At 44.0% G+C, this 26077-nt stretch overlaps 1 protein-coding gene across 1 annotated transcript; it reads right to left on the reverse strand.

The window, feature by feature from the left end:
- Positions 1-694: 694 nt before the first annotated feature.
- F10 (coagulation factor X) lies at positions 695-19654 on the reverse strand. Its single transcript, XM_006138945.4, has 8 exons — positions 19480-19654; positions 14817-14977; positions 11961-11985; positions 10753-10866; positions 9833-9964; positions 8473-8762; positions 7113-7230; positions 695-2090 (listed from the first exon to the last, which is right to left on the reverse strand). Exons 1-8 carry the CDS (start codon positions 19556-19558, stop codon positions 1543-1545), a joined length of 1467 nt encoding a protein of 488 aa, XP_006139007.2. The 5' UTR covers positions 19559-19654; the 3' UTR covers positions 695-1542.
- Positions 19655-26077: the final 6423 nt, after the last annotated feature.

A 26077-nucleotide genomic window follows, 5' to 3' on the forward strand; every position in this document is an offset into this window, starting at 1 on the left:
ACATTCAGTGGGGACATGGCTGGGTGGAACTGTCTGCACACTACTCCCACTGAAGTTACAGCAAGTAGTTTATACAGTTTAGGGCTTTACCTAGAGTACCACCTTTCTCATGAAGTCTCCTATGCAGATCCTTTCAAGTGAGATCCTCAGGGCAGCCAGAGACATTCTTTAGAGCCACACTGAGAAGAAGCAGAGGGCAGGCCAATGGGGCAAAGACCTGGCTCAGAGACTTTAATGCTCCTGTGGATCCCAGCATTTGTCAAGTAGGGGGTGGATCCCATGGCTCATAATGAGCGTGTGTGTCCAACCCCATCCTAGGTAGAACAATTTCATGGGAACTCCATGAAGGCCTCTGCTGCAGGTTTTAATCTCAAATGGGACAACACAAAGCTCAAAATATTTTCTGAACAAAATGCCATTTTAAAGACGGGGAATGAAAAAAACATTGAACATCCATGGCTATGGGATTACTAATGAAAAAACAAACACATCAAAGGCCGTAACAGTTTTCCCTCTTTACATAGGGACTCCATCATCTTGTTATGCAATTACTCATTTTTAACCTGAGGGGAAAGGCCCATATTTATTCTCCAACTTGGCATAAAGCAGCTGCAGTACGTCAGACTGTTGTTTGGGAAGACACAGGCTTTGTCTAGTTTATAAAAAGATTTTGCTCATATATACTTGGAAACACTTATTTACTGAATAAATATAGATAACACTTTATTTGGTGGGTAAATGCTGATGTACAACAACATTGGATTTCTATAGAAGTACCTAACATATTAATACTAAATTCATTGATTATTGTCCATAAAACAAACAAGTGTTAACATTATTTTCAAAAGAGAAACAGATATATGTTGAATATATATGATTTCTTTATACATTTTTTTTCTATTGACTGTACAGATACACCAATTTAAGTTACTAAAACCAACCAGACATATTGTTTCCATGAAACACCTGGTTATTTAGTATCAAATGGTAAAGATTTATTTGCAGTGTAGTTTTCACAAAGACTAATCTTTCTGCTCTGAGCTTTTTAATGTGTCTATATGTATGTGTGTAAGACTCATTTAGAAGATTAGAGTTTGCCCTGAGGCCATAAGGCTCTGGAAATGCTCTGTTGAATTTCAGTAATGTCCCATCCTTACTTTTATATACATTTGTCTTGCCTTTCCAACTCAAGTACTGCCAGTTCAGAATTTCATTATAACTGGAGAAGGTTAAAAAAACAAAAAAACAAAAAAACAAAAAACCACCACACAAACCACCACCAACTTTCCTATAGACATTTGGCAAATTGTAAATCAGGGACCCAAATGGAATCTAAATATCAGTCTGGTTTCATGAAATCCCCTAAACCAAACAGAGCAATGCGTGCATGCTAAAACCATGAATATACTCTTTAAGAAGCAGTACTGTAACTCTCAAAGGAAATAGTAAGCTGTCAGAAAAAGAATTTCAGCAGAAATACAAGAAAGACTGAATGCTTATTTATGAATCAGCTGAGTGTACAAAACATAATGCTAAATAAATTTAAGAGTTTTCTTTCAATCTCTTTCTGACCCAACCTTCTAACTTTGACACTTTTGTATATACTCCATATTTGCCTTTCCTTGCACATCCTTCACCCCAGCTGACTATACCAGTAACAAAATAAGTGTCCTTGTATTTAGTTACGTGGGGACCTCCACTGTCTCCCTGACATGCATCTTTAGTTACATTGTCATAGCCAGCACAGAACATATTTTCTGTGATCATAAAGGTACTAGATTGCTTGCATGAATTTCTGTCAATATAGGGGACTTCAAGCACTTGAAGTTTGTTGGACATGCGTCCTTGTTCAAAGAGGCGCCCAAAACCACTAACTCTTCCGGATTTTTGAGTCATCAGAATTTCATTAGCAAAGTCCACATCAGGAAGGCATGCTGGAATAACATACTTTGAAAACTTTATAGGTTCCCTTAATTTTATAAGGGCTATGTCATAATCATAAGTTGCAGAAACAAATCTACCATGCACCATTACTTTTTCCGCTGCGTATATCATTTCAGTGTTTTCTTCCTTTTCTCTGTCCACTTCCCCTGTGAAAGATCATTAAAAATATAATCATTATGAGACACAGTACAACAAATCTAAACACTTCCTTGAAAAACTAAGGGGCCAATACTCCACTGCCTTGCACCTTGTGTAGTCTTTTCTAATGTGCAATGTAGATTAACAATGCTCCTATCCTCATCTTTGAGCATGTTACATGCACTTTGGAAGGTATAGATGGCAAGTTAGGACCATCATGTTAGAATGGTGATTTGGGAGTTGAATGCAATGTTTTGTGCTCAATTCCCTACAACTCGGGCCATACAGAAAAGCAATTCTCAGAAGTGTAAACAGAATTTGGCCCTTTATTAGCTACAGCATGCAAAAATAATCTGGAAACATAGGTTTTTTGAGTTTCACAATTCTTTGATGTTTTTGCTATCATAGCTAAAAAGAACATTGTTCCACATATTTCAGTTTTGGTGAGTAGGCATCACATTTCCTGGGGAATGGGATGGGTTGGAACTTTGCCCTTTCCACCCCCACTGCAGGTGGCAGGTTCAGGCTTTAGTATTCCCTGTAAGATGAGTGCTTGAGGGGCCACCCAGGAGAGATTCAAAGGCTGCCCAGCTGATTAGCAGAGCACCCACAGTCTCCACAGCCAGCAACATGTGTTTCTACTGGTGGTGCACTACTACATATGCCTTGCTGCACATCTAATTTTTTCCATCTCCAGGTGGAAGACATTTTAGGGACCATTGTTGTGTAGTAATATTTGTTGTCAGAAGGTGGTCATGGTGCAATGAAGTTGAGAACCCCAGAACTGCTCAGGGCCCATCTCTAAGGGCAGTGGATGGCTAATATAGACCAAATAGGAGTTAGTCACCAGAGGGGAACCCAGAGTTACAAGTTGAAGCAAGGTTCCCAAAAGAGCCCTGTGTGTGCTGCATCACCGTCAGGCATGAATTCCATAGCTGAGGTCTCTACTGAGAACGCCCAGTGCCCATCCCTTTCAGGGCACAGTGGCTGGGAGGTGAGACTCCCAGTTTGGATAGAAACAGACACATTAGCTAAAAGTAATATCGCAACTGCCTCAGCATGGGTTACCTACCTAAGTGCAATCCTACCCCAACCACTTGGATCTGTGCTCATGACATCACCCCAGGCAGCCACAGCTACACTGCTATTCTACTGTGCTGACTTCAGGGTGACCAAATAGTTTTATATGGGCAACCTTACACCCCCAAAAGAAAGGTGTCCTGATTTTTCACGCGTGCTAAGTCACTAATATTGGGAGGTCTAGTTCTCCCTAGCCTGAGCTGAACTACCTCCCAGTTGCTATGTAGATATGCCCTGTGATATTGGGGCTCTTACCTCTCCACTGATTACAGATGAGGCAGAAGTTCATAAGGGATGAGAGTCTTTGAAAGCATTCTACCAGCTAAGTACTGTAAGGCTATGTCTAGACTTCAGGTTTCTTTCAGAAGAAGCTTCTCTGGAAGAGAACCCTTCCGAAAAAACTTCTTACGAAAGAGAGCGGCCACACTGCCAAAGCGCATCGAAAAAGCAATCTGCTTTTTCAAAAGATAGCGTCCATTCAGTGTGGACGGTATCTCGCATTTAAGCTGTGATTACTCTGGGCAGAATGGCCAGCAGGGCACATGTGCTTTTTCCGCTCCTCTCTCCCTCTTCCCCATCCACACATGCCTTTTTCTGAAAGAGCTTTTTGGGAAAAAGTCTTCTTCCTAGTAGAAAGAGGTTTACCAATGTCAGGAAAACCCCTGTGTTCTTTTGATTTTTTTCAAAAGAACGCGATTGCAGTGTGGACGTAAGTGAAGTTTTTTCGGAAAAATTGTTGTTTTTCCAAAAAAAAAACCCCTCTGCACTGTATACATGCCCTATATGGTTTACAGGAAAAATGCAGTCTATTTAGATGGGAGAGACAAGGCCTCCATTCTGGCTTTGGTTTAATTTCTAACTGCTGTTTTGGAATGAACTTCTGCTTTTTCTTTGGTCCTTTGAAGACTTTTGTATAGACGAATCAGTACAAAGTTTTTCAGTTTGATCAAAAAATGGCAAGGGGAGGATACTTGGAGAGTTCTAAGGTCTTGGAGATGGATTGTGCATGTGAATAGAAGATTAGACACTTCTGGGCTGGCTTTTTGAGATACACAAGGATAACTACTGTAATGATGTACTCTCTCGAGTTTTGGGTCCTGTAAGTCAAAGCTCTGTACATCAGGACCGGATCTGTTGATGAATGGAAAGCCAGTGCTGGTTGCAGAGCTGCATTTTGGATTATGATTTCTGCACATATTGAATAATGAATTTCTTTATTTCAACTCAGGAAGGGTGAATCACAGCGCTTCAGCCCAGAGGTTAGACACACATGAACTACTGAGCCCTGGTCATTATCCATGAGGAATTGACCTTAATAGCCTGGAGAAAAGGGGGCCAAGCGTGGATGATAGAATAGAATCATTATAGTAATTTGGCCTCTCTCCATCACTATGTGGAGATCACCTGTCAGTCTCACCAGTGCAGTTCAGGAACATGGCCACACTGATGCCACACTGACAGGATGCCAGCAAGAGAGAGCTGATTTCTCGCCAGTCTTTGCATTAGTCTTGACAAGGATGGAGAGGTTTGATTCTGCACATTCCTCAGGGCAGGGGCATTAATATTAAATGTTTGGTTTTGCAGAGTAATTTAGTAGATTACCTGCTCCATGAGACACAGAGCTGTGTGAGAGAGAAAAGCACTGGCTATTTTGGTTTGCAGTAGACCAAGATATTCCCTGTTGGCTTTGACAAGTTAGGAGTGACATTAATCTATGTGACAAGTTTTATTTAATTCAATTTCTTCTAGTTACCCCCAGACAAACAGATATTCTGGCCTGCGTGTAAAGGCCAATATGTTAAGAATTTAGGTATTTTTATCATTTACCTAGTTAAAGAAGGATAAAAATATAAAACCAAAGAATCAAAGTTGCAATCTATGGGTATGTCTAGATTACATCCCTCTGCCGACACAGGCCTGTAAAATAGACTACCCACCATAGTCAAGGAAGCTGGGATTTAAATATCCTCGGCTTCATTAAAATAAAAATGGCTGCCGCGCTGTGCCAGCTCAGCTGATCGTCGGCACAGCATGCGAGTCAAGACGCTGATCGGTCGACAGGGGAAGCCTTCGTTGACTGCTCCTGTAAACCTTGATATTTAAATCCCAGCTTTATTGACTATGTCAGGTAGCCTATTTTACATGCCTCTGTCGGCAGAAGCATGAAATCTAGACATACCCTATGGCTACGTCTAGACTGGCCCCAAATTCCGGAAAAGGGATGCAAAGCAGGTAAGTCAGCATAGGGAAATCCGCGGGGGATTTAAATATCCCCCGCGGATTTAAATAAACATGTCCGCCGCTTCTTTTCCGGCTGGGGGAAAAGCCGGAAAAAAAGCATCTAGACTGGCGCGATCCTCCGGAATAAAGCCCTTTTCCGGAGGATCTCTTATTCCTACTTATTCTCTTATTCAAGTAGGAATAAGAGATCCTCCGGAAAAGGGCTTTATTCCGGAGGATCGCGCCAGTCTAGATGCTTTTTTTCCGGCTTTTCCCCCAGCCGGAAAAAAGCGGCGGACATGTTTATTTAAATCCGCGGGGGATATTTAAATCCCCCGCGGATTTCCCTATGCTGATTTACCTGCTTTGCATCCCTTTTCCAGAATTTGGGGCCAGTCTAGACGTAGCCTATCTGTATATAGTCTGAACCCTTGTTCTTAAGCTAAGGCCTTTGGCTAAGCATCAGAGGCAGCCATAAGATGGGAAATGTATAGTCACATCCTCACAGATCCCAAACCAGTCACATTGAAATAGGGCAATTTTGGGCTGTTAGGAAGGCGATTCAATCTATCACCTCCACATTAAGGGACAAACTTTGAAGATTTAAAGAAAACTTAGGATGACAGCTTTATGACTAGCAAGAACCCACTTGGGGTTGTGAAATTTTCATTTTTTTATTGTTTTGGTAGTATGGTCCTCACATCTCTATTGTTTATCCGTATGGTCTTTGTCTGGTTCTTCGATTGTTTTAGTCTGCTGTATAAGTAATTTTGCAGATTGTAAAACAATTAAGGCCAGGGGATATAGTTGATTAGATAATCATGATATAATATGTTAGGATTGGTTAGTTAAATTTCTGTAAAATGATTGGTGAAGGTACAGATGAGAATATTATCACATAATAAAAGAAACAGGAAGAAAGTTAGGAAAAAAGGTGGGGGGGAAGAAAAACTGAATCCATGCTTGCTGCGAGCTAATCCCATTCGACATCAGATTGTTTGCATCTTCAGACTTCAGGTATTGCTGTTCTCTGTTCACACAAGAACCACCAGGGAAGTGGGAGGGCAAAGGGATAAGCCCCCTAAAAAGTAGGTTTTATTTCATTCGTTTTCTTCTGGTTACCACCAGACAACTTGCTCTCCAGCTTAGGTAAAGCCAACTTCATTTCCAGCTGAGAATAGTATCCTTACTTCCTTAAGGGTGACACTGGGGAAGAATGTGAAGCATTCTTTTCCCAAGGATTGACATATTGTAGTCAAAGGACTATGGGCCCTATTGTCCCAGTACAAAGCAATTAGATCCTGCCTCAAATTTATCATCTATATAGGGTAACTGAAATCATCAGAACATTAAATTTCTGTAAAACGATTGGTGAAGGTACAGCTGAGAATATTTCAGAGCCTCTGGCTGGTAAAGAGGGTGAGGTTTCTGAAAAGGCAATATTCTTTGTATCGTGTGGAGAGAAAGGAAAGGCAATATTGCTAGAACTAATGCTCTTTATCATTTCCACATAGTTCATCAATTGCAAAAACACTGATGCCAGCTACAAAATGAATCATTCATTTCAGTACCAGTCCAGAGAGAAATTGATGCAGTCAGGATAGCTGACAAGACTATTTTAAAAGCTGAGGAATGAGACAGAAGGCATCTCACATATGGAGATTAGAGGTCAGATTGTAATTAATAGCGGTTCCTATGGAAAAAAGGATAAAATAATAATAGCTACTTACCAACAATAACTTTAATTATTTTAGATTGGTTTATGCAGTGAGCTGCAGTAAGTATAAAAAACTGGTTCAGAATTGTCCCTCCACAAAACCCTTCCTCCTTTTCATTTAGTAGAAGAGCCTGTAATGAGAGAAAATGGATCTCACAAAAATAAGAGTTCAGAAATAGCGGGTTAAAATTAAGCAACGTTTCCTTAACCAGGAATAGCTTTTTACATACTGTACATATATACATATAACTATAGTACCTCCCAGTGTGTGTATATGCAGTTGTATCTGTCCCGTACCAGTATATATACCCCTGCTAGCCTTCAAACCATGCTTCCATCTTCTCCAGGCCACCATCAGAAGCAAGCTCCCGACAGACCAGGACATATCAACTCAAACTGGCACCAGACCCTGCCAGAACAATATTCCCACCCCCTCCCTGCCCCACAGCAGCCTATCTTTCAAATTGCAAGAGCCCTCCACGTGCCTATCACAACATGTAGCATTACCCCACTGAATACGCTAAATGCAACAACAACAGTGTGGAGGAAATCAGACAATCATTGCTCTCCTGAATGAACTCCCACAGTAAAAGGATAAAAGATAAAAACACCATCTCACCTGTGAGTGAGCACTTTTCATAAGGCAGTCACTCTGTATTGCACCTATCAGTCCTCATGCTCAAAAGAAAGCTGCATGACACTTTTAAAAGATGAGCCTGAGAGCTGAAATTTTAAACTCTCCTAGACTCTAAAAATCATGGACTGAGCAGATTTATGGTTTGTTATAATAATCCATAACCCACTAACCACCAATTCTCTGCTTTCATCCCAAATGTTTTTGTTCTTTTCCTCCTCTGGCCGCATCTCTAATTACCCAGAAGTTTGAATCAAGATAAGCAAATCCATCTACATTAATTGTGTAGCTGGAATGAACATACCTTGATTGAAACTTTGGTGCCATCCCCATAGCGGGAGGTTGATGGGAGAAATGCTCCCATCAACTTCCATTCCTCCTTGCAAGGAGTAGGAGTACTGGCACCAATGGCATTCGATTTATTGGGTCATTACTAGACCCGCTGAATCCAACACCAGAAGATCAATCTCCAAAGCGTCGATATGCAGGTAAGTATAGACGTGACCTTGAAATGTGTGTTAAGTGCTTAAAAGGTGGAACAAAATGTTTGGCATTTTTCATGGTGACACTTGGAGTATGTTTCCTGAACAAGAGCTCTGTCTAAGTTTGAAAGCTTGTCTCTCTCACCAAAAGAAATTGACACAGTAAAAAAATATGACCTCAGCCACCTTGTTTTCTGATACTCTGGGACCAACAAAGCTCATCTTTCCAATGCAAGATATAAAATTTACATAGTTACCTGCCATGGACATTCACCAGGCAAACAGTCTTTACCACCTACTATCCTCACATTAGGATTTGGAGATATTTTAGGATCATTTTCTGTTTTGTTGGGAGCTTTTATTTCATTCTGAAGGTGAACATCTGGGCTGGCTGTAGTATTGGCGATGTCCTTGTGGCTTGTCTCTTTATTCTTAGATAGTTCATTGGGTTTGCCATCTTGCTCATTGGTAACACTGCTGTGGTTACCAAATGAAATCACTGACCTCTTTTTTCTTTTCAAATAAACTTTCCCACATGGGAATGGCTCTGCAAGAACAACAAAGAAAAGTTAATTTTTGATGTAGTAACAATACGGTAACTGTAGACATTTAAATATTCATTAATTAGTTCCCTCATGACAACTAAGCTGAGTCAGATTTTCATGGTGACTAAGTGACTTTGCAAATGTTCAAATGTTGTTTTCTTTATAAGAAAAAAGAAAAGTTCAAGTACTTTTACTGATGTTTGTTTTTCAAACCTGAACATACAATTTCAGTGCACCTTTAACTTTTCAGAAGCTCAGTATTCATAAGAAACCCGCCACAAAACAAACGTGTGCCTAGAACAGTGGAAAATAATTTGCACGGAAATAGATGTCACTTTCAAGTGTTTCAAATGTTTGTATAAATAATAGAAGAGAAAACATCCTGTACAAATAACAAAAAATAATGTAACAATGTCCATTTACAGCTGAATTATTTACCCAGTTATCTTCACAATAGCAGGTTCCAAGAAATGTTTTCAGACAAACCAGAGGCTTGACAGACACTACAAAGCCTAAGACCAGAAAAGACCAAAACCAACATGTCTGCAGTCCTAAGGATTGTCCAAAAGTACTCGCTTTTATGCATAGGGCTCAATTTGTAGAGAGAGAATGCTGAGCAAGCAATATCACTGAAACAATATTTTCAAAATATTTAAAACAAAATGTTTTCACGGTTACAAAAATGAGTCTCTGAGTGAAGTGTTAGAGTTTATAACTCATGCGACTCCTTCAAACTTTTAACAATGGCAATTATTTATACTGATTAAATACATTATTTTTTAACTTAAGATTCATAACACTTGGGGAATGCCATCCTTGAGTATTTTGAGTAGTGGTGTGTGAGGTGATCTCTGTAGAAGAGAGCATGTTGTAAAGCCAGCCCCACAAGCCTTCCCCTTACTGACAACTACCCTTGCAAGACATGCAACTGTATTTTCAATTCCTTGATTGGCCTTGTTTTCCCACATGAGAAGCAATAAAAGCAAACCAACCCAGAACTCAGGTCAGTACTAGCTGAACTCTCATTGGTCAAAGCACTGAGGGAACCCATTATCAACGTATTGCTTCATACCTGTTGGAATACACGATTTCTCGTCCGCTCCCAGAACATAGCCAGTGGCACAGGAGCACACAACACCATTTTTGACAGGTTTGCAGAAATGGTCACAATCGCCATTAGTCAGCTTGCAGTATTTGGGTATAACTGCACAAGAGGCACATTTGTGTGAAAATGACAAAAGAAATGGCAATGTTATAAAGGCACATGCAGCTGATAATGCTTGTAAACCTGGGCTAGAGCCTTCATCTTTTTGTTTGCAATGTTTCAAACATGCTTCTGGCAAATGCATCATTAACTTATTTATTCCTCATGTTGGGAGAGTGCTCAAAATATACTAGACACTTTAAAAAAACACAGATGAAAACAGAAGTCCCTGCTCCAAAGAGTGGATAGTTTAAAAAGGGAAAGGCAAACAAATAGTGGGGAAAGTAGTATAACATATAAACAATGAGATTGGGTGATGGTAGACAGGCATTTTGTCCTTCTCTCCCTTGCTTTCTATGTAATTCATAAACCCTCATTGTTGTCGCTAAACCAATTCCTGACCTCAATTCCAATAGCTTTCACCCTTCTCTCCCAGCATTTGATGAAAATTAGCCATTCACTCACAAGATAAATAAATAGCTTTCTCCATTAGGCTATGTCTACACTATATCCTATGATGGCAAAACTTACGTTGCCATAGGTATGAATATTCCACCCATGAGTGACATAAGTTACACTGACATAAGCATTCATGTGCACAGTACTATGTTGACAGGAGAACTTCTCCCTTATCCCTTTGCAAAGACCTGGTGGCTTAAAGGCTTACTGCACTGGTGGCGGATATTGTTGGTTTCAGACCTGTCAAAACGCTCCATCCCAAAATTCTAACTTTTTATTCCTTAACTTTTAGGAACTCGAAAACTATTGTCTACTCCACAAACACTTACCAGTGTCACAGTTTTTGCCCTGGTATCCTTCCAAGCATAAGCAAGTGTACATGCCAATTCCATCTTTACATGTTCCACCATAACGACAAGGGTTGGGCTTGCACTGGTCCCCATCTACAAAAAGAAGCAGTGGCAGCTTTTAAAACACATTACACATTTTCACTGAGATTTGAAGTATTCCTGGATGGTGAATTTTGTGTCTATCTTTTTTTGCTATTTGTATTTAAAATGTTAGCTCAATATAACCCCATGAGATATAATTCTGCATTTCCCAAAGGGTCCTAGATCAACAGAAAACAATGACATGCAGAATACTTACCGTTTAACATCATGCACTAGCCTCATTGCCATTACAGACAGTCCCCGGGTTACATGGATCCGACTTACATCGAATCCCTACTTACAAACGGGGTGAGGCAACCCCGCACTAGCTGATTCCCCCCAGCAGACCAGGGAGACGGGAAGCTAGCACTCCCCCCAGCAGACCAGGGAGATGTGGAGCGGCTTTTCTCAGCAGACACCTCAGCTTGAGAATAAAGGACTGAGGGAAGTGAGGTGTGGGAGAATAAAACTGAGCTCTGGAGAAATGTTTGGCTAGAGTTTCCCCTACAATATGTACCAGTTCCAACTTGCATACAAATTCAACTTAAGAACAAACCTACAGTCCCTATCTTGTACGTAACCCGGGGACTGCCTGTACATGATTTTCCTGGCAACTGTCAAATACAATAAAAAAATTCTGGCTGGGTGGTAACCCTATTTTAGGGATAAAGGAAGGTCAGGTGCTTCTTTGGACTCATGTAGTAGACCCTTAGAATTGGCCAGGGGAGATCTGACTGAGTGAAGCAAGGAGAGACGTGATGGGATACTCCTGGCAGCTGATGAAGGATGCCACAGGGCTCCTTTCTGAAGCAATGGTAAGTAGTTTGGAGAACCTGAAATTCCAGACCTAAGCAAAAGGGTTGATTTGCTGCTGAATTCCTGTGTACTGGACTCCATGGTCCCGGTCTAATAAATCACTAAATCAGTAATGCTCATCGTGCAAATACTATTGCAAACCAAAACCTCTAGAGGTCACATAGCTGTGCTGTTTACTTATCAGCCAACAATTTGTTTTTATGAAGTGTGTTTCTCTCAGTTGCCACATTATGTTGCAATATATATTCTCTGAAGGTTAAGAACAAAATATAATTCAAAGTATTGCTTACCTATATATTTATTCCAGAATTCTTCCTAATGGGGAAGAACAATAGGTAGAGATTAATGAATCAAACTCCAAAGCAGAAGCTGTCATATCCATATATGAAAGGTAGTTTTGTTGAAAGATGCAGTTTAAGTAGAACTTGTTAAATTAGATACAAATACAGGCCTTTACAGTGCAGTGTTAAACCACCACGAAGACTAGACATTTTTGTATCAATGAAAGTTGAGCTATCAGCTAATAACCTGATTTGTTGGCTTTAAGGAAAAAACCACCAGATATAGTAAGATTAGCAATGCTGCAATCTATGGCGTGAGAATAGGGCCCTTGTGATGGTTTGTCTCTCAAACAGCTATGTTCCTATATTAAGCTAAACCTGAAAGAAGACAAAGTGCTGTTTTTCCTCTCTCTTTCTCTCTCTCGGCCAATTTTCTTGGTTAACTATATAGCTATGATCACCTACTGCATTTTGTAGCTATGCATCACAGCTGAGCTAACATTTCTGTTGGAGTCTTAATTAATCCACTTACTAATATTTTGAGAATTTAACAGTGTGATCCTAACAATACTTTAACAGACCTTGCTGCCTTAGAAGAACAATGGTTATAAGAAGTGAACGTATGTGACTTCATGGAAGTTATTTGAATACTGTTGTAGAAGAACAGGGCTCTGATGCTCAAATTACAAAGAAACAATCCATACTCAGGTTGCGCATTTAACCTGAAGATTCTACACCCCATTCTCAGTCCATAACCCAAAGCATATCACACTTTGCCTTCCAAACATGTTGTGTTCCCTTCTCTAGATAACCCAAACCCCTGAAGTCTCCTGGTTTTCATCTCTTCGTCCCTCTCCTTAATGCCCACATCTCTTTCCTGCTCCTTTGCCTCTCTCACTCCTGGCCTCCTACTTCTCCTTTGGTTGGCTCAGTCTTCTTCCTGATGCCAAGACACAGGCCAAGGCTGGAGCTGTGTCTATAGTACAAAGAAAAGGTGGAAAAAGATATGTAAATTGCTAACCTCAATTTGCCTATCTTTTTCCACTTTTCTTCCAAAAGAGGGTTTTCCAACATTTGGTCTGTCTACATGGGACCAAGTGTTGGAAAAAACCCTCTTTCTGAACATTCCTTGTGCCTCGTAAAACGGGGTTTATAGGGATGCCAAAATACCACATCTGCTTTTCCAAAAAAAATTTCAGAAAAGCAGATGTGTTTCCTGGATGCAGCAGAGCTTTTCCAGAGTATCCCAGAAAAGCTCTGTAGTCTAGATATACCCTGGGACTCTGTGTCCACTGACTCTAAAATGAGCATTGGGCCACACTTCCTCTCTGATGAGGAAGGTGATATGAACTCTTCAAGGCCAGACAAGTAGATAGGGTTGCGGACGGTCTAACAGCACAAACCCAAACACACATGCCCACAGCCATGCCCCTCTCTTGAAGCCTTGCCTCTGCCCCACTCCTCCTCTGAGGCACTGCCCCCTACTGGCTATCCCCCACCTTCACTCACTTTCACTAAGCTGGAGCACAGGGGAGCGTGAACTCTAGGCTAAGGGTGGGGCCAAGGGGTTTGGAGTGTCAGAGAGGGCTCTGGGCTGAACTTGGGACAGAGGGTCAAGATGCATGAGGGGAGTGAAGGGTGTGGGCTTCAACTGCGAGGAGCTTACCTCAGGTGGTTCCCAGGGAGTGACTGGAATGTCTGGCTCTGAGGCTCAGAGGTGGCATGACAGAAATGTGCATTGCCCTTGTTTGCAGGCACCATCCCTGCAGCTGCCATTGGCTGTGGTTCCTGGCCTCCTGTGCATAGGAGCCAGACATGCCTGCCACTTTCAGGAATGGTGCGGAGTCAGGGCTAAGGCAAGGAGCCGGTGTTAACCCCACTGTGCTGCCAGACTTTCAGTGGCCTAAAATCTCCCAGATTGGCTTCAATAGCCTCCAGTAGATCCAGCCTGATTCCATCCTACCCCTTGCCAAGCCCAGAAGAGTTGGCAACCCTATGGGTAGATAAATAGGAGTACATTCTTCAAAGCCCTTCAAAGTTAATAGACCACCTCTTTCCCACCCACTCTTCTTCAAGACCTAAGGGGATGCTTTGCTTTTGTACAAGCAGAAAGCCAGCATGAGTGTCAGGGTATCACCTAAGGACATTGAAAGGGGGCCGTCACCCAGAATAATCGGTCCATAGTTAGCCATCAAAATAAGTTAGAGCTACACAGCGGCAGCTTTAACTTACACCACAGACACAAACTCCAAGTGAACTAATGAATCCGGTCCTTAAATATACCAGAAAAAACAGGCACCTTGAGCTAAGTTGGATTAATGTCTCAAGAACTTTACCCTGGGCAGTGGTTGCCATTGCAATCAGCCTCCTTGTGCTCTCTCTCCATCTCATTTCCAGTGTCATCTGAAAACATATGTAATCACCCCGCCTATACTTTCTTATACAGAAAGGAGTGTGATTGAACCCAAGCGGCGCTCAGGAGCAGTTGAGATTCTGTCCTTTAGTTATTTCACCTGAACAGCGTTAGAAATGCTCCAAGTCACGTAACTGCGTCAACTAAACAGATCAGAACCAGGTAAACCGAACAGGAGGATTTAGCATGGTCTGATCAGACAGGGCCTGTACTGGGACTGGATGCTTTTTCAGATGTTGTATATTTCCCTGGACTCCTCCAGTGTGACAAAAGCAAATTTTGCCATCCCGCCCACTTCTAACAGTTAAAACAGAAAGCACTTGGAATCTCTCTGTGGGGTTCATGTTCAAAAGTGGTTAGTTATTTTTTGGGGGCAAAACCTGAAACACCTCACAAGGGCTTTCAACTGTGGATGATGAAGGCCTAGTTATTTTATGCTGATTTGTCCTTACGGTTTTCTGTGTGTCTTCAAATGCTTCTCTGGCTTCCTCTTTTGAGCAGCGTTCCTCCCAACATTCTCTTTCAATATCCCCTTTCTTTAGCTCCTCAAGAAAGGAATTAGCACGCTTTATTCTTCCCAAAAACTTGTTCGCATTTTCTTCCTGTAAAAACACTAAATGGAAAGGAAATGGCATGTGTCATTTTAAAACTGATGTCAAAGAACTTCATACGATAGAATTCAATAAGTGCACTAAAAAAAAAATCACAACAAACAACCCTAATCTATTTCTAGGCACCATTACCCCAAGCAGAATAAAAGATTCTGGCCCATATCTATGTATCAACTCCTGCTGCTGAAAAGTACATCCCAGTATTCCTCAGAATAGTCTGTTCAAATGGTAATCCCTTGACAGTGTGTCCCTGGACCCTGAAATTCTGTCTTGCTTCACTTGGTCTTGAAAATAAGAAAATGCAAATTGCTGCTCAGGTTTTGCCTCTTAATTCCCTGCGCTAACTCCAAATAATGTATCTCAAACTCCCACCGGGACTGCAAGACCCAAGCTAGGTTTCCCACGCAGTGATTCCTCCTGGTTGCCATGGACTGCTATGGCATGGACAGGCAGGTAGATCATGTTGGACTGCTCTGCTCTGAAACCCAGTGAGCAGGTAGCAGCAGAGGCTGCTTCAAGGGCTCATTGACCAGCAAGTGGAAGGGAAAGGGACTCAAGGGGGAACAAAGTTGTAAGACAGGGATTCAAGGAGATCATGGGTAAGACTATTCCAGGAGCCACGCCTTTCCCCCAACATTTCTAGGCTCCCATTCCCCCCAACTTTCAAAATGTCTTGTGCTGCCCCTAGTTTTCCTTTCAGCCTCAATAACACTCCCCCCGCTCTGGCTTCTCTCATTGAAACAGGTCCAGGCAAGATGATTGTAATTGCAGCCTAGTATTTAATTAACAGCGGCTACACAGAAATATTGGGCCAGTGGCAGCTCATTTGCTTTAATAAGAATAGTGATGATTAATGATGATTAAAAACTTGAGCACTGCAGCCCCATGGGTTGAAAGGCTGGCTGGTATTGAATTGCATTGGAGGAGCAATTCCAGCAGGTCCAGCTCAGCCATTTCCATGCATGTGCGGTATCATTACTTCCAGCAGGGGGCAGCGATACATACACATACTTCAATATATATATTACCAGTGTCAAAAATCCCACCATGCAGGAATAAATACTGAGGATACTAGTTGTCACCAGTTACCGGGCTGTAAACACTGGCATGCTGGTGGGTTTCAATAACCATATTGAACTCAGTGTTCATCACACAGCCAGGGTATGTCTACACTACCACCCTCGTTCGAACTAGGGTGGTTAATGTAGTCATACAAACTTGCAAATGAAGCCCGGGATTTGAATTTCCCGGGCTTCATTTGCATGTTGCCGGGCGCCGCCATTTTTAAATGTCCACTTGTGCGGACTCCGTGCCCGCGGCTACACGCGGCACGAACTAGATAGTTCGGAATAGGAAGCCTAATCCGAACTATCTATCTAGTTCGTGCTGCATGTAGCCGTGGGCATGGAGTCTGCACTAGCGGACATTTAAAAATGGCGGCGCCCGGCAACATGCAAATGAAACACGGGAAATTCAAATCTCGGGCTTCATTTGCAAGTTCGTATGACTACATTAACCACCCTAGTTCGAACTAGGGTGGTAGTATAGACATACCCCAAGTCAATGACAGATCTGAAGCTAGAACCCACATCGAAAAGCCTGACACCCTATGCAGTGGGCCATGCAGCCTTCCTTGGCATAGAACATGCAGTTCCTGGACTGTTTTGTTGTACATCTGATTCTTATAAATGTACTGGTGATTCCTATTAACTATGTGCTTTAATTTCCCTTAGTCTCGCCTTCTCTATCAAAAAAAAACTTTTTCTTGTGGGACAACAGAGTGACATCATCACATCACTCTGCATCTACAGGAACAAGCCCCACCCACTCCCAGCCTGGGCGCGGTGGCCCTGGCCCGGCTGGTCCTCCCTTCCCCTCCCCAGCAGCTGGGGAAGAGCCCTAGCTGCTGTAGCCGGCTCAGCCCTGGCCTTCCTCCGGCAGCTGAGAGATGGCAGCCTGTGCCGCCTTGTCCTGGTCCTCCTCTGGCCAAGAGACTGTGGCCTGCGGCAGGGTCGGGGTGGGGTGCTGAGAGGCCTGGGCTGGCTGCAGCTAGGGATGGGGGCCTAGAAGCTGGGCTTACCATGGCCCTGTCCCTCCTCTGCCTGGTGGCTAGCAGGAGAGCTGGGCTGACCTACCCCCAGACACAGGGGGATTGTTGAGCATAGTGAGCAGAGCCCACTAGTGCTCATAAAGATTGTTAAAAGGCAGGAGAAAAATTGTTCTCTCTAACTTCTAAGGATAGGACAAGAAGCCATGGGCTTAAATTGTAGCAAGGAAGGTTTAAGTTGAACATTAGAAAAACTTCCTAACTGTCAGGGTGGTTAAGCACTTGTCCAGGGAGGTTGTAGAATTTCCATCACTGAAGTTTTCAAAGAGCAGGTTAAACAAACACCTGTCAGGGATGGTCTAGAATAGGGGTGGGGAAATACCGGCCTGTGGGCCACATCCAGTCCACCAGAGTTTGTTCCTGATGGGTTCCCACTGCTATATTTACCTGCACAGCCACAGCTACTGGCAACTGCAGCTCCCATTGGCTGCAGATTGCCATTCCCAACCAATGGGAGCTGTGGGAAGTAGTGTTCCGATCAGTGCGCTGTGATTGCCAGTACTTGAGGAGGTGCAGGTAAATATAGTGGTGGCGACCCTCCAGAGGCTAATCATGGTGAACTGCTGCTGTGTTATTGCAGGGATGTGAACTATATGACCTCTTGAGGTCCCTTCCACTCCTACAATTCTATGAATTTGATTTGACACACTGTTTTGTTTTCAGTGGAAATGGCTGGATCAGCCCCACGGGCCAAATTCTGCCAGCATTACTCACATTGAGTAGTCCCTTACTTCCCACTGATTTCAACGGGCCAACAATCAGGATGAGATCTAACTCTTTGTAAATGTTAACTGCGAGTGACTGGCTAAATGATTTACAGCTCATAGTTTACTCACTATCTTGCTTGTCCTTACATTTTCCTGCTCTGTCATTGCAAAGAAGTGACAGGATACAGATGTGGTTTTAATCTCTCAATATCTTTGCCTTGCCATTAGTATTATGGCTAGGAAGGGAGTATACATGACTTAGCCTGATCTGTCTGTCAGGCTGATCTCTTGCTTCCCTAAATATTCCTGGCTCAAAATGCAGCAAGCTATAGGATGCTTGCCTGGTAAATCGGAACAGTAGAGAAATACGTGAAGAATTTATTTTTAGAGACTAAATGGGCTTGCAAAGAAATTGCTCCAGGGGAGAATCTTTGGAGGATGATTTTGCACTTGGAAATGTTGGGTAGTTGTTTAAGCATAATTGCTGTCTCTAACAAGCCAAAACACAAAGTCACAGAGGGCATGAAGAATGGATAAAGAAAAAAGCAAACTGCTGGGTCTCTAAGATTCACAGGATGGCCTCCTATCCACAGGATCTGAGCATCTCCGTTGTTAAGGTATTTGCCCTGTGTGGCAGTGTTATTTTGTCCACTTTACAGTCCAGGAACTAAGGCACAAAGTGACTGAATGACTTACACAAGCTCACACATGGAGCCTATGACAAGGAAGGGAATGGAATCTGTGGCTTCTGGACCCCCAGACTAGCTCCCTCTGGCTTAATTTTCTTTATGAAACTGTCCACCTACCGGACGTCTTGTTCCCAGGATTCTGCAGAGAATGTACATTACTTACAAGATGATCCAGTCAATTTGGGGATATGAGCAGTTTGGCACGAGCCCCTTTTTAAATTAAAATATCTATGACAGCAAACACAAAACCCTGAAATGTCTGTCTCTTCTTGCTCTCCCCTACTCTCATACAGCTCTTTAGTCCCTTTCCTTCTCTCCTCCCCTCACTCTCCATTTTGGTTTTTGTCTCTCCTTTCCCTGTATTGTTCTCTCTGACAAGCTTATCTGCCTCTCTTCAGATTCCTTTTCACAGGCTTTGAAGAAAGGGGCTGTGGAGGGTAGGGGGAGACTTCCCTTCCTACTGACTAGAGCTACATTTCATTTCTTCTAATTCTTTGGTTTCCTTCTCCACTTTCCCATGCACAACCCTCCACACCCAGACTGGAGGGGATTTTCTCATTCCCTTTTATGTCTCCATTCCCCCTTCCTAAGGACTTATGATGAAGGGGGCTTCCCCACCCCCCACTAGCTTCTGGGTGAAGGGTAGTTTTTCTCCAAGGTGGGAGGGGTTGTTTTCAGTCTTCCTCATCTCTGTGTGAAGACATTTCCTCTCTTTTTCCTCCACAGAGGCAGGTTGTATCTCCAGGTACTGCTCATGCCCCACCCTTATTTTCACACTTTGACTGGGAAAATTGAAAGTATGGACATGACATTAAAACCCCAGGCAAACCAGTTCACAGAGACCAGTGACACACATACTGCATGTGTGCTTGAGATACTCAAGCGCGGGGGACTCCTTTTGTCTTACTCTGCTCCTTTTCTGCCACGTAAGAGATTATTTCTCACATAAAACCCCAAACAAGCTTGACAGGGGAAAAATAAATAAATCAAGATTCTCTTACCATTTCCTTCAGCTCGCAGGAGACCTGCTAGGGAAGTGGAAAGCAGTATGAGGAACATCTGGTCAGCCATAACACGCATCTGGAAGAGTTTTCACTCTCTCTCCCCACACTGCAGGGCTGTCACTGACCAAGGTTTACTCAATAGCAGACTTCCTGTTATGTGCTTCGCTGTGCTGTACTTCTTATCACAACAAATAGTGATCGTGCATCTTCGGAAATGGGTTTGTCCAACTCAACGTGCTGATTGGATGGCTGGGCCTTTCTTGAATATGTCACAGCCAGAAATGAATTAAAGAATCTGGAGGCCCAATCCCAGGAAAAATTAAATGTTCTCTTTCTGTTTACCTCTGGCCCTGACATACAGGAAGCAGGAAAACTGACTGTATTTATGGCAATAAGCACAGATAGATTTCCATGCCAGAATTTAGGAATACGAAAGGGAAGGAAATCTTCCCTGAAGAATTTTTATAGGAAATATTGCATTTTCAAACTAAATTGAAAGCAAGTCCTGCCGGGTCTTAATAGCGTGCATTGCAGGGTGTTCGTTCACTAATTAGCATGTTAACTATTCCAAAGTTCATACACAAAGCCTAGGATCTGAGATGTTGCATTTCTCTTGGTCAGACAGGGTCAGATGAATCACTGTTGCAACTAATGCTCTAATCTGCACTTCTGCTTAATTAAATGCTCTGGAGCAAGTTATGCAGAGGAAGAGCTAGGGTTGCTAGAAAGTGAAGGTTTTGAAAGCTATTTCACTCAGGCAACTTGTAAAACCTTTCTATATTTAATAAAAGCTTAATATTTTGGAAAGAAAGCTAATTGGGTGCTTGGTGATTTTTCAGTATAAGAAGAGTGACAGGGCAAGTTAGAGGACTAGATGAGAAAGAGGGTTACTTCAGGGAAGCCAGGAGCAGCTACCCTGAGGCTATTAAGGGCAGAATGGAAGCAGCTGGAATAGAGCTGCTATAAATCAATCAAGGGCCAGGTGATTTGACTTCAGGCAGCCACAGGAAGCCTTTTTAAAAGGGAGAGAGAGTGGAGGTAGAGAGGAACTTGTAACTGATAAGGAGCATCAGAGAAGCTGAGAAAGTCAACAGCAGCATTGCCAGAGACCACAGGCGGAAGGTGAAGGGTTCTGACAGGAAGTGTTTGGGTTCCCTTCCCCCAGTAGCCTGAAATTCCAGCTGGTAGCCCAGCCCAGACTGACCATGGGGCATTTGCCCCACACTCTTTTAGCAGGAGAATTGAAGCCCAATCCCAACAAGGATAGGTGTCCACAAGACCTAGATTGTGTGATAGGGGAATGACCAGGAGTTTGGGACCCAGGAGTGAGACTGACCCTTCCACATAAGACAAAGCTTTTATTGACAGATTATAAATAAGCTAGAGAAGGAAAGGACCGATTACTAAGCAAACTGAATAAAAATTACCAGGATAGCAACAGTATAGGACATATGCAGCTATCTGAAAAAGGATAAATATTTACAGCTAATCCACAGTTGGATGGTTTTGTTTAACAGGCCACTGTTATCCATGCTAGTTGCAAGAGGTGTACAGAGGTAGGTATGTCTATGTTGGATCCAATGCTCCCACTGCCTGGGCCATGCAGTAGAGGTAAAAGTGCCCCCTCATCTCTTGGTCCAGTGGGGAGGAAGGCTGAAGATCTCAATTCCTTGACTCCTGTAAAGTCTAGAAATTGACCTGCTTCTGAAACACACTCAGGTGTTCTCCCAGTTACCTTTAGTAGTTTTCAGTTGCTTTCTGCTCCCTTGTCTTCTGACATCTTCAGGGTGAAGGACTGGAACCAGATGATCCATTTTCAACAACTTCAGTATTTGGGGCCAGGAGAGTGGCAGGCAGATCTATTGCCCTATCTTTCAATCCAGACAAGGATTTTTTTTTAAGGCTGAGCCCTTCCTTCTGTTCTCCAGCACCAGGAGTGGGAGTACTGCAGCCACTTATTAATGCTAAGACCCCCCTCCAGATCATGTTAACCCTCCAGGAAATCCCAGCACTTAGCTGTGCAAGATTGTTTTACACTTACTTAATTATATAGACTTTTGTCTAGCCAAGCTTTAAATATCACAAGGAATGGGGTTTCCACTGCAGGCCTTAGGGTATGTCTACACTACAAAGTTAATTTGAACTAACAGACGTTCGTTCAAATTAACTTCAATAGGTGGTACACATACAAACTGCTAGTTAATTCGAACTAGCGGAGCGCTTAATTCGAATGAGGTAAACCTCATTCTACGAGGACTAACGCCTAGTTCGAATTAAGTAGTTCAAATTAAGGGCTCTGTAACCACTTAATTCGAACTAGTGTGAGGCTAGCCCTCCCCAGCTTGCCCTGGTGGCCACTCTGGGCACCACCAGGGAAATTTGTGTGCCCCCCCCCCCAGCCCTGGAGCCCTTAAAGGGGCACGGTCTGGCTACGGTGCTCATGCCAGGTGCAAGCCTGCCAGCACCCAGCCAGCAGACCCTGCACCTGGCACGGCATGAGCCAGCCACCTGCTGCCACCCAGCCCTCTGCCTCTTCCCGGGACTGCAAGAGGTGGGCACCCGCCTGGTTTAGTGCAGAGATCGTGGACCTTATCCAGGTTTGGGGGGAAGCCTCCAATGTCCATTACCTCCGCACTAGGCACAGGAAAGTGGCCGTCTGGGGCAGGATAGCTGCCAGCCTGGCCACCCAGGAGCAGGTTTGCATGAAAATCAGGGTGGTCCAGTGAGACCCCCGACCCTGAGCTTAGAACATAAAAACATAAGAATGGCCGTACTAGGTCAGACCAAAGGTCCATCTAGCCCAGTAGCCTGTCTGCTGACAGCAGCCCACACTAGGTACCCCGGAGGGGATGGACTGAAGACAATGACCAAGCCATTTGTCTCGTGCCATCCATCTCCAGCCTTCCACAAACAGAGGCCAGGGACACCATTTCTACCCCCTGGCTAATACCATTTCATGGACCCAACCTCCATGAATTTATCTAACTTGTCTTTAAACTCTGTTATAGTTCTAGCCTTCACAGCCTCATGCAGCAAGGAGTTCCACAGGTTGACTATTTGCTTTGTGGAGAAGAACTTTCTGTTATTAGTTTGAAGCCTGCTACCCATTCATTTCATTTGGTGTCCTCTAGTCCTTCTATTATGGGAACTAATGAAGAACTTTTCTTTATGTACCCTCTCCACACCACTCATGCTTTTATAGACCTCTATCATATCCCCCCTTGGTCTCCTCTTTTCTAAGCAGAAAAGTCTCAGTCTCTTTAGCCTCTCTTCATATAGGACCTGTTCCCAACCCCTGATCATTTTAGTTGCCCTCCCCTCTCCCAGCCTCTCTCTTCCCCTCTCCCACCTCCTTTTCCCAGTCTCCCCGAGTTTTGTTCAATAAAGAGAGTTTCTATTTTTGAACACACGTGTCCTTTATTTTGTACATCAGGAAGGGGGGCTAGGAAGGGGTAAGTGGAAGGAGGTGAAGGAGGAATGGGGTACGAGCCCCCGATGGGGAGGACTGGGGTGGCTCTGCAGGCTCCTCGGGGTGGAAGCTCTCCTGCAGCCCCCCCGATTGACACCCGGCCCAGATGGCAGCCTGCGGCAAGTACAGCCGGGCTGATGGCCGAGTGCTGTGATGTGCCGAGTGTGGGCACTCCAAGCCAGGACTGCTTTGCTGTCCCTCATCAAGTTAGACAAGTGAGCGGGGAACCCCTGAGAACTGTCTGTCCGGGGTGGGGGTCGGGTTCCTTTAAGCACAGCCCTCGGCTAACCTGAGGCAGCAGCTCCACACTCTAAATCCTAATCTGATGCCCTGCCAGCACTACTCCCGGCCATCCTTAACCTCGGTTCAGGGTCCACTCAATGTGGACATGCTAGTTCAAATTAGCAAAATGCTAATTTGAACTAATTTTTAGGTCTAGATGCACTAGTTCGAATTAGCTTAGTTCGAATTAACTAATTCGAATTAAGTTAGTTCGAATTAGTGCTGTAGTGTAGACATACCCTTAGGGACTTTAATTGAACAAATCTTACTGTCAGGAAACTGGTCAGGATATTTTGCCTCAAGCCTCCTTTTTATATTTTCACCCCATGGCACCTAGATAGAGCTCTGTCCCCCCCCCCCATTAAACAATTGCTTCTGTGGAGTTCACACCTTTGATATCTTAGGAGCTCACTTTCACCATCAGCTTATTTCATTTATTTAACCAAGATACACATATTAAACCTGTAGTTAAAACATCCTTTATAGATCTGACCAGACAACTCATCTTTTTTTTCCTGAATGCCCTCCAGTTTGTCAGTACCTTTCTGTAAATGAGCAGGGCAGAAGTTAAACAACATTCACACTGGAGCCCTATACAGAGGCACAATTAACTCTCTGCTCCATGATGTCCTGCCTCAAGAATCCCAAAATGAACTGGATTATCTTTTTTAATTGCCTCATTGCAAAGTTATGCTTTGTTTGCTGGTCACTATTATCTGTAGGCTAATTCCACATTATTGCTTTCCAGATTTGTCCTCTACCACTGATCTGGATTATTTCCCCGCACCCCCATTTCCTAACTTCATTATTTTTTCCTATTAAAAAAAAGAAGCTATCTGTCCCTTTACATTTGTCCTCTCTGGAATTTGCTGTTCTTCCCAGTTCAATGGCATTTGTGGTTTTGAATATGATTCATACACTGCCACCCTTGTATCATCAATGAAGATGTTTGTTGAGGGGTATGCCCCGGCATGGGTACGCCCCCCCAAGGTCTCTTTGCCACCATTTGGGCCCCTCGACCAGGGCATTCACGGTACTCCCCCAGTCTCACTACAATGTCCAGGCCCCTCTAGCAGGACAGCTACGGTACCCGCAGTTCCAATGCAAAATCCGGGCCCCTCTATCGGGGTAAATCCGGCTCTATCAACCTGGTTCAAAAGTCAGCGCCCCTCTATCGGGGTAAATACGCCGCTCCTGGACCAGGGGTTGATTGTCCAGGGAAGGGAAAATGGGTGGTAGGGGGACCCGGGCCCTCCCCCTCCACCAGGTCCCAGCCCAGGACCTGTGGGCAGGGACTATGGCTCCTGCCTGCTCAGCAGGGAATCCGGCTGATACGCGCCGAGCCGCTCTCCCAGTCCTTTACCCTGGGCTGCTTCTTGCCACGCCCTGGCTCCCCCGTGGCCCTTCTGCCTCAGAGTCAGTACCTGCGGGGGCCGCTGTTGGAGTTGCGGGTGCGGCCCTGCCTACCTGGGGTTGGCGGCTGCTGGCTCTGCCTCCGGGTCAGGCACTGGCGGTGACTCCCGTTTCAGCTGCTGCAGAAACACCGGCACGGCCTGGGCTATTCTTTCCCCCTGCAGCATTCCTGGCTGCAGGGCTCTCTGCTTTTATACTCAGGCTCTGCTGGAGGGGCGGGGCCTTCTCAGCCAGCTGGGTCTGGGCTACCCCCTATCCTTCAGTGCGGGGCCTGTCCGCCCCATCAAATAGTTAAATAAAATAAGGCCCAATATGGATCTCTGCACAACTCCCCTAAATGTCTTCCCATCTCAGTGAATTATTGTGTATCATTAGTTTACTGTTCTTCAGCCAGTCCTAGTGACTGTGCTGCTCTTCCAACTGATTTGAATTAATTTGAAGAGAAAATAGATCTGAATTTTAGAAAATAATTTAATCTACCTTTCTCCATTAGTATATTATATTGCCTTCATAATGATATTGGCAACACACTTTCAAAGGGATCGGAGTCCACCCTCTCATTGTGCATTCATAGGTTTTCATATATAGGTTGGACCTCCCTGGTCTAGCATCCTCAGGACTTGACCAGTCCTGAAGGAGGGAGTTTGTTAGACCAGGGGAGGTTAGGGTTTCCAGGTGTCCGGTTTTGAACTGGACAGTCCAGTATTTGAGCTTTCTGTTTGGAAAACAAATTGAGAAAATATAAATGTCTGGTATTTTCTAAATAAGATGTAATGTAGATTGTGATGTAATGTCGAGTGTGTCTGGTATTTTTGTTGAAACCATCTGGCAACCCTAGGGGAGGTCAGTTCTGGCCCCCTCAGCTGATGGACTCTCCTGGGGTCTATAGTAGATCATCAGGATCCTAGCTCCATGGCCATTCTGGGCTACCAGACTCCACTGACCTGTAGGGCTGCTGAGGCTCCATGGCCAGTCCTGGGCTTGCTGGTCCACGGATGTTGCCAGACCAGGGAGCTGTGGATCAGAGAGGTTCTATCTGTACTATCAATTGCAGGTGAAAACAATTATTGGTATGTGCAACCAGCAGTAGCCTGTGCTATGCTGCTGGTCAGAACATAATGGTCCTTATCTGGCCCACCTACATTGAGAGCAAAGGGAGAAGTTGCCCATGGGCCCAGCAATTCAATGGAACCAGAGGCTCCTAGCCACCACTGCTGCTATTGCAACAGCAGCCAGAGCCCCAGGCTCTTTAGATCACCACAGGACCAGTGTACTGTGTGCTCCGTAGGGCTCAGAGCACCTCTCTGGGCAGTGTCTGCCCCAGCTCTTCTGCCTTAGGCCCCACCTCTTGAGGAGCACAGAGCTGGTCCTCCATATCTTGCCCAAGGGCCTACAGAGGTTGTCATCTCCCCTGCATTCTACACACACAAG

This window comes from Pelodiscus sinensis, chromosome 1, assembly GCF_049634645.1.
Source record: "Pelodiscus sinensis isolate JC-2024 chromosome 1, ASM4963464v1, whole genome shotgun sequence".
In the NCBI taxonomy this organism is placed as follows: domain Eukaryota; kingdom Metazoa; phylum Chordata; order Testudines; family Trionychidae; genus Pelodiscus; species Pelodiscus sinensis.